We start from the raw sequence: 8682 nt of genomic DNA, 5'->3' as shown, positions 1-8682 counted from the left end.
CCCCTCAGCTCAGTGTGCTTGCTCAGTGGCAGCAGCCTCACTACTCCAGTCACCTTCTGTTTTGGCTTCTTCCTCTGTAGGAAGAGCAGCGAGGAGGCAGTGCGGGAGCGCCAGCGTGTGGTGGCTCTGGCCACTGTGAAGGAGCCCAGCTTGCTCCAATTCTACATCTCCCGGGAATGGCTCAATAAGTTCAACACATTTGCTGAACCAGGGCCCATTACAAACCACACGTTCCTCTGTTCTCATGGAGGTAGGTAGGGTGGCAGAGCAGGAGAAACTCAGATCTTGGGAACAACCTTTAATGATGGCTCTAGGCCCTTCACTTTCTCTCCTTGTTTTCGGTAGGAATCCCACCCAATAAATACCATTACATTGATGATCTCGTGGTAATCCTGCCCCAGAATGTATGGGAATATCTCTACAACAGGTAAGACTCCTTGATCACAGCAAGGTTTCTCTGTGATTCTGTAGGAAGGGGCTGATAACCATTTCCTGACTTTTTTGTAATCCATGCTGTGCCCACATCACTGAACTTGTTGGGACATATGAATTAGAGAAGGAAAAAGGCAAGAATGCATAAGAGCTGGGATTGTTTCATTCTTTCTATTTGCATCCCCAACTCCTAGTATATAGTAGGTGCTTAATAAATGCTTCTTGCTTTAGAGTAATTCCAAACAGTTGCAAGCTTTACAAGAATAAATGCAGGGGCAGCAAGGTGGCACAGTGAATAGAGCACCGGCCCTGAAGTCAGGAGGACCTGAGTTCAAATCTGGCCTTGGACACTTGACACTTCTAGCTCTATGACCTTGGGCAAGTCACTTAACCCCAATTGCCCGGCCTTCCCCCCTCCAAAAAAAAAAAGAAATGCAGAAATAGACATATGTACATAAATACTAGCCATTGTTCCAAGATGATAGTCTTCCTTCTCTGTTCCCTAATCAGAAACTGTTAAAGGAATATGAATCCCAGAATTTGATAGCATGTTTTGTAATGCAGCAGTATTCCCTGTGTTGTAACATTTGGGGAATGGTAGCCCAGGAGATAAATCTCCTCTAATTTACTCAACAGCAGAGATTTTCTCTGTTTAGTTGAAAGACAAGAACACTTGGTTCATAGGGTGTTCTGCTTAGTTTCCAGAAGTTCAAGCATTTCCAGAGCAGGGTGTTTAGAATACTTAGGAACTTTGTAATTAGGGAAAATCCCAAGAAGTCCACCCTTCTCTTTTCAAAAAGTATAGTCAATACTTTTGAACATGGTTAATTAGCTCATCTCTGAAGCAGGAAGAGCTTGATGGAGCCCTGAGACCTGCTTCTGTGCTGTTTATTCCGGGAGTATTCAGAGCACCTTTTTCAGCTGAAGATTTCTTACTGCAGCTTAGAATCTGTATGAAGCCTTCGTCCCATTGACTGCCCTTTGTTTTGGATTTGTTGGTCTTCTGTCTAGGTTTGGTGGTGGCCCTGCTGTGAATCATCTCTACGTGTGCTCAGTCTGTCAGGTCGAGATAGAAGCCTTGGCCAAGCGAAGGCGGATTGAGATCGACACCTTCATCAAGGTGTATAGGGGGCTGGGGTTTGTTCCCTTTCAAGTTCTAGAGCCCTCTGTCCTCAGCAGGCAGCTTCCTTGTCACCACTTTCTACTCAGAAATATCTGTCTAGTTGTTAAAAAATAGACCCAGTTAAGTCTGTAGAGAAATAGTATGGGGGGAGGGAAGGGAGGCAACAAAGGGCTCCAGTTCCCTCATGTGTATAATGAACAAAACTCTTTTCAATGCATAGGCTATAGGTGTATGATTGGGGTTGTTGGGGGTTATCAGGAAACAATGAGATTTATTGTTGTGAAAAGACCAACACTTTGGAATTAAAAGGCAGATCTGTGTCCTCTTGGCAGCTGAACAAAGCATTTCAAGCAGAGGAATCCCCCAGTGTCATCTATTGCATCAGTATGCAGTGGTTCCGGGAATGGGAGGCCTTTGTTAAGGGGAAAGACAATGGTGAGTATTGGAGGAACCCTGAAACTCAGTCCCTCAGGAAGAATTCTTTGGGGTAGGGACTTAGGGCTACAGTGTAGGCCCTTTTGGATGATGGGGTCCCTGCGTGATTGATGCTGTTATCAGCAAGGGGCTCAGGGTCTGTGACACATTGTGAGATCTTATATTTGGGTGTGCCTCCCTTTTGGGGACTTTAGCACCTGCTCTGAACCTGGGGCCCTGGGTGAGAGAAAATGTGGGTCTTTGCCTCATTGATGTCTTCCACTCTGGAAGCCGGAGATCTGCCATGAAACTCAGTTTGGGGTCGTCCCCCCCCCCCCAACTCTGCATGTGGGAACTTTGGAGCAAGTGCCTCTGTCAGCTTCTGACCATGAGATGTTGCTCTAACCTCTGGCTTTGCTGTGGGTTTTTTCCCCTGTGCTCAGTCACTTGCAACATTTTTTTTTTTTTTTTGTGGGGGGGGGGGGGGGGGGGGGGGGGGCCTACAGGGAGGGGTAGGGCCTACAGGAATGGGGGAAACATGGTATATGCTGTTGGCATAAATGCAACAATCATGTTAAAGCATATGTGGGAAGCTCTGGCCTCTCTGATTTTGTTCCTTCTGAGACTTTGCTTTATCTCAGGCAGGTCCACAGAGACAGTTTTTTGATCTGTTATGGAAACTGTTTCCTCCCCTTGATCATTTTAATTTTAATTGAATTTTGAGAAGCTGACTTGCCTGTTCAGTGAGCTCTTAGAAGGTCAGGAGGTCTTTCTGTTACTTTGTGGAATTAAAAGAGTCTGGGTAGAAACAGAAAAGCCCCAGTGGCATCCCAGAACCAGTGTCATTTCTGTTCTAGACCCTCCTGGACCCATTGACAACAGCAAAATAGCACTGATCAAAGGAGGTGGCCACATCCAGCTGAAGCAGGGTATGTTTCAGAATCCCCTCTCCCAGGGCCTCTTTCAGGCTAATTTTGTCTCTTACTGTCATAGCTGCTGCGGTTGCTGCTGTTGAACATTATGTCCCCTTGGGGCCTAGTAAATATTTCTGATAAATGCTTCCTGTGTGTGGTGACTCCTTCCTTCTTCCCCTTCAGTACCCTACATATTTTTTCCTACTGATTTAGAGAACGGTAAACCTCGATTTTTATGGGGGATCTATTCTCTCTGCTCACACTCTCAGCCCTGGGCATTCTCTCTGGCCTCATGCCCAGAAACACTCTCCTTCCTCACCTCCACCTCCTGGCTTCCTTCATGTGCCAGCTAAACTGTCCCCTTCTACAGGAAGCCCTTCCCAGCTCCCAGCAGGCCTTCCTTCTGCTGACTCTGCCCGTGGCTTATTTGTTCATCTTCTCCATTAGACTGTGAGCTCTTTGAGAGGAATTATGTTTCTGCAGTATGTACTGATGACGGGTATAGATTCTTAGCCACCTATTTCTGACTAAGAATTAGAAATCCGTTTCCTCCAGGCCTGTTCTTTTTTCCTAATGAGAGGCAACCTGGTTTAGGGAATCGAGTGGGAAATGGGAAGAGCTATGCTGGAATCCCCTTCTGATACTTAGAAGTTTTGTGGCTTTGAGCAAGTGACTTTGCCTCAGTTTCCTTATCTAGAAAGTGGGAATAATAATTATTTTAGCACCTACCTCATAAGATGCATGTACTTGGTAAGGCTCATAAGTGAATGTACTTAAAACATTGCATAAATGTCAGATACTATTGTAATTCTTTAGGGTCTAAGGGAAGAAGGCCTAACCCATCTTTCCCTTGTTCATTGAACTTGCCGTACTTTCCCAGAAGAAACCAGTGGCCACCCAGATGGTAGCCTGATAGGCACCACAGGGGGAAGGCATTTCCACAGCAGGGAAGAGGCTTCTTATATCTCAGGAACTTGCTAGTTCTGCCATTCTTGTATTTGTCATCTTTGTGGGAACAGCTAAGGCCCCCTGAAGATGAACGACTGTCCTCTGTCTTAGGTGTTCCCCTTTTCCCACCAGTTGTGCTCATGTTATGACATGAACTAGTATCTTAACATCTGTGTTGCAACTTCCCTTCTTCTCACCCATCAAGCATCTGGAATAGCTATGTCTGAGGGTGAGAGGAACATACAGGCCCATAGTTTGTACCCCTCACCTTGCAGGAGCTGACTATGGACAGATTTCAGAGGAGACCTGGACTTATCTGAATACCCTTTATGGAGGCGGCCCTGAGATTGCAGTGCGACAGACCATTGCTCAGTTGCAGGAACCAGAGAACCTGCATGGGGAGCAGAAGATTGAGGCAGAGACTCGGGCTGTGTGATCCCCTTGGGCCAACTTGTAAGTCACCTGGGGCTAGGCCCCATCCCTGTACTGCCCCTTGGTGGTATTGTCTTTTCTCAGAAGGGATTTATCACCAAACTGCCTTTAAAAAATACCGGTACCTGATCAGTTGGAAATGGGTAATTTTGTAGCTAAGATCCCAAGGAATCACAAATACTATTGTTCAAGGTATAATTCCTATGTAAAGCAAAGAAAGAGGCTTCATATAAGGCATAACACATTGCCCTCCCAGCAAACAGCTGTCTTTTCACCTTTGTTTGGTTCCATAGGGTGATCGAAGTTTTTTTTGCAGGTTCCACAAGATTGTCTCTTGCCAGAGGACGGGGGACTTTGCACCTGAGAAGAGGCCAAGTGTTTGGGAAATACAAAGCTATCAAGAGGCAAAAACGTTCTGGTTCACAGTGAGCAATGCTGCAACTAGGAGATATATTAACTTGCAGGCTTGTTAAGGCTATCAGGATTTTGTGACATTCTTTTTGGTTTTTGTTCTGATGGCACACAAGTTAATCATAGTTAATGTTCCTGAAACTTTCCCATAGGCTAGCTCTTCCAGCACCAGTGACTGCTTGGGCAGTCTGTGAGCAGGTCTGGACACCACAGGCCCAGCCTTGTCGTCTACTTGTCTGCCATGTTCTCAGGGGACAGAGACAGGAGAACTGATTATTCAAAAGGATTTCCAGTTGTGCATCAGGTCCAGTGTTCTTGTAAACTGTAGGTGTGCACAAGAGTAACAAGAAACTAAACCTAGGCCAGAGTCTCTATGTACTACCTTCACCCTCTTGCTTTCCCCCCACCCATCAAATACTTTAGCAGAATCTTAGTTCAGAGGGATTAGAAATATTTATTGATTCAAAACCAGATGCCCCCCATCCCTGCTTGCGGAAAAGAAATGCCAAGCCTTCTCTCAATATTTTCCCATCCAACAGACATGCATTTGAGACTTGAGGAACTGTTCTGTCCACTTGTTAGGGAGCTGGGGGATCCAAAACATTCTTTAGATATTGCTCCTGGAAGGTCCCTATTTGGTCTTAATACATATGCTGTAAAGTTGCACTAATAAGATGAAGGAGGGCCTCTGGTCTGAGTCGGGCTCAGGAAGCAGCCAGCCATGCCTGACCACAGTTTAGCAAGGATTCATTTCTACTGCAGAGAAGCTTGGGGGGGAAGGGGCCAGTGAGGTTTGGTGTCAGAGGCAAAAACAATCTTTCCACTTGACTCATTTGCTGTGCAGGTTACCTTAAATGGCAGGATGATAGAACATACCCCTCCTTTTCTCCTTCTCACTCCTAAATACTTAATAGCTGTGTAGCCTTGGCAAGGGGAATGGGGCCAGATCCCCTCTGGTCTGGTTCTGAAGCTTCTCTGTGAGCCTGTGCTACCCATCCTCCTTCCCCCTCAAACTCAGCCCAAGCCACTGTGATCTGCCACAGCTTGTGTGACCAAACACATTTCGCAGCTAACACCAAGTCCCTGTAGGAAGGGACAGGTGACTCACCCAGCAGAGAGGAAAGCAAGCTGGGGTGGCGGTGGGGGAGGGGCAGGCTTGGGGTGTCAGAAGCAGTCAGTTGGCACCCAGTGGGGACCTTCAGACCTCTGAGAAGGAACGTTAGCCCAAATCCTAGCAGCTGTGCTGCCCAGAATACCACAAACCTTTGCACAATGTTTGTGTGGGGGGGGCCCTTGTTACTTTGTTTCCCTGGATCCTTCCCTTTTCCCAGTGAGACAGCAACGTGCATGTTGATCAAAGAATGAGCCGCTGTTGGACCTTGTTGCTGTTTGATGCTCTTTTGTGAATTGCGGCAGCAAGCTCTGAACCTCCTGCAGGGCGTCTGGGTCCGCATGTTCTCGTACTGTTCTTGTATAGATTCTGCTGTACAGATTATAATGACATTTCTGTGTTCAGGTTTGTGCTCAGTGTCATAATAAATACATGTGTGTATTCATCCCATGGGGGGCATGCATTGTGTTTTTTCGTGGAGTTCATAGCATTACCAAGAGAGGAAATTAAAGCTCTTCCCTGAAAGGGAGATTTCTTTCTCGTGCAGTAGGCATGGGGCGCTAACCATGACCATGACAAATGATTTGCAAAAAACCCATCATGACCATGGCTTTCTGAAACTAGGACACCATCAAGACAAAATGTTGTTGGTACCACCTTAAAAAACCGAATCATTATATGTGAGACAGTTATTTTGTTTGCCCTGAAGACTTTTTATCCCACTTTCCTTAAAAAAAAAAAAACACACACAACACACTAGCTCTCCTTTCCCCCCAAACTAATAGAAATAGAGCCAGAAGTGATCAGATAATGAAGTAAGCATTAAACAGACAAGTGTCCTATTTGGCCGGAAGTCGTGTGTCACCACATTCAGAGAGAGGCAGGAAGGAGCTGTGAGAGCATCTCTTAGTACTTGAAAAGACCACTGTTGGAGGTAGCTAATCATATTTTTCAATTAAAGAATCACTGCAAACAGAAGCGATTTCTCAGGCAGTCTGGCTTCACCTTCACTTTCCTTCCTTATATTCTACAGAAATGGGGAAGCTTGTGGTGGTCTTTAGCACTCCATTTGAACAGTGCTAGTGTTAACCTTCCCCTGCACCACACCTGCTTCCCCACAAACTTACTAGGTCCCTTCCAGCTCTAGATCTGTAGGTATATGTGTGCAAATAAATTATGATCTGCAGGAAAAGTCGTACCAGAAAAATCAGTGAGTTGAAATAATTGTTATGGAGTGTGTCAACGATTCTAATTCCCTAGGTAAGATGTAAGTGACTCTGTTCTTCATTAACTATTTGTCCTGAATATGTGGCAGTACTTTCATTGTTTGGGTGGGGGTTGGAGGTCTTCATAAATTAGACACTAGCAGTCAAGAGTTAATGTTCTTACAATCAGTCAGGAAGTATTAAGCACCTACTGTGTGCCAAGCTCTGTGTACAGCCTGATGCTTCGAGGAGCTTAGAGTCTAACGGGGGAGACAACATGTGAGCACACTATGTACAGGCTAAATAGGAAATGGCAGAGGGAGAGGAGTAGGATGGAGTGGTTAGGAAAAGCTTCCTGTAAACGATGGGTCTTAGTTGGGAATTAAAGGAAGATACAGAAGTCTGTAGGTAGAGGTAAGGGAGAGTGTTGCATGTGTAGGGGACAGCCAGAGGAAACCCTTGGAACTGAGAAAGGTGAAGTGTATTATTTGTGGAACAGCCAGGTGACCAGTGTTCCTGTGGTGGGGAACAAGACGTCCACCCAGCACTCAGATTGTCACCTATGGCTCCAGTAAAATCCCCTCAGCAAACGGACTAAACCAGGTGGAGGGCCAAGGTCAGGCCTCAAACCGTTGGTGAATCGGTTGTTGTTCAGTCATGTCTGATTCTTTGTGACCCCATTTGGGGTTTTCTTGTTAAAGATAGGAGAGTGGTTTGCCATTTCCTTCTGCAGCTCAACAGATAAAGTAAAGACTTGCCCAGGGTCACCTAGCTAGTAAGTGTCTGAGGCAGGATTTGATCTCAGGAAGCAAAGTCTTACTGACTCCAGGCCCAGCAGTCTAGCTAGTGCACCATTAGCTATTCCAAGCATTTCAAGATTTCCCCATTAGAATGATAGGATGAGAAAAATTTGTTCCAATGGCCATGAAGGGAACTGAACCAGGAACCGTGGAGTGCTTAGAGCTTAGTCAAACACGGACCGCCAACGCCATCCACTGCATTGGGCCTTCACCAGTCTTGACTTTTGTCTTGCCACTTGACTTAAGTGACTCTGGAAGAGAGGCTGATGACTTTGTGTAAGTCAGCCTCATTTAAATCCAAGTCATACACCAGTCAAGTCATCACTCCATGGTGTCATTGGTCCACTTTGGAAACAAAGGATAAACAAGATCTGAAAGGCAGAGGGGACTAAGCGATGGAAGGGCTTCAAATGCCAAAGAGGATTTTGCTGTGATCCTATAGTGATAGAGAGCCACTGGAGTAGGAGGGTGGTTTGTGACATTGATAGGCCTCTAATTTAGGAATCACTTTGGTGGCTGAATAGTAGACAGCTTGGAATGGGGACCAGTGAGCTATTGCAGTATTCTGATAAAGGTGTGAAATAGAGTGGAGGCCATATCAGAGGAGGTGTGTTTGAGAGATGTTGCAAAGGGAGACCACAGGTCCTGGCAACAGATTGGATATGAAGAGTGGAGACTCCTAGGTTGAGAACCTGAGAGCTGGAGGGATGATGTTGCCCCAACAGTAATAGGGAAGGGAGGATTTAGGGAGAAAGATGAGTTCCATTTTGGGGACATCCAGTTTGATGGTAGTTGGAGATATCAGACTGGAGGTCAGGAGAGGTTAGGGTAGGAAAGGTAGAAATGAGAATCATCAGCATAGAGATGGTAATCCATGGGAGTTGATGAGCTC

The 8682-nt window shown here is 45.9% G+C and overlaps 2 protein-coding genes across 5 annotated transcripts in view; one reads left to right on the top strand and one right to left on the bottom strand.

Annotated features, from left to right (window-relative positions):
- USP20 (ubiquitin specific peptidase 20) overlaps nucleotides 1-6235 on the top strand; it is a 58627-nt gene extending 52392 nt beyond the window's left edge. For all 4 annotated transcript variants that reach the window (XM_069069367.1, XM_069069368.1, XM_069069369.1 and 1 more), the window contains 7 exons: nucleotides 81-250; nucleotides 346-427; nucleotides 1444-1552; nucleotides 1888-1990; nucleotides 2827-2898; nucleotides 4107-4284; nucleotides 4580-6235. In XM_069069367.1, the coding sequence (XP_068925468.1) occupies nucleotides 81-250; nucleotides 346-427; nucleotides 1444-1552; nucleotides 1888-1990; nucleotides 2827-2898; nucleotides 4107-4267 (697 nt within the window). In that variant the 3' untranslated portion in view covers nucleotides 4268-4284; nucleotides 4580-6235. The remainder of the gene's footprint in view (nucleotides 1-80; nucleotides 251-345; nucleotides 428-1443; nucleotides 1553-1887; nucleotides 1991-2826; nucleotides 2899-4106; nucleotides 4285-4579) is intronic.
- Nucleotides 1-8682, bottom strand: part of TOR1A (torsin family 1 member A) — a 381690-nt gene that overhangs the window by 73783 nt on the left and 299225 nt on the right. The window lies entirely within an intron of this gene.

This window comes from Petaurus breviceps, unplaced genomic scaffold (genome assembly GCF_028583685.1).
Source record: "Petaurus breviceps papuanus isolate PSGF00001 unplaced genomic scaffold, PetGlider_PUasm1.0 90779, whole genome shotgun sequence".
In the NCBI taxonomy this organism is placed as follows: domain Eukaryota; kingdom Metazoa; phylum Chordata; class Mammalia; order Diprotodontia; family Petauridae; genus Petaurus; species Petaurus breviceps.
This window is presented reverse-complemented; position numbering and strand designations above follow the sequence as displayed.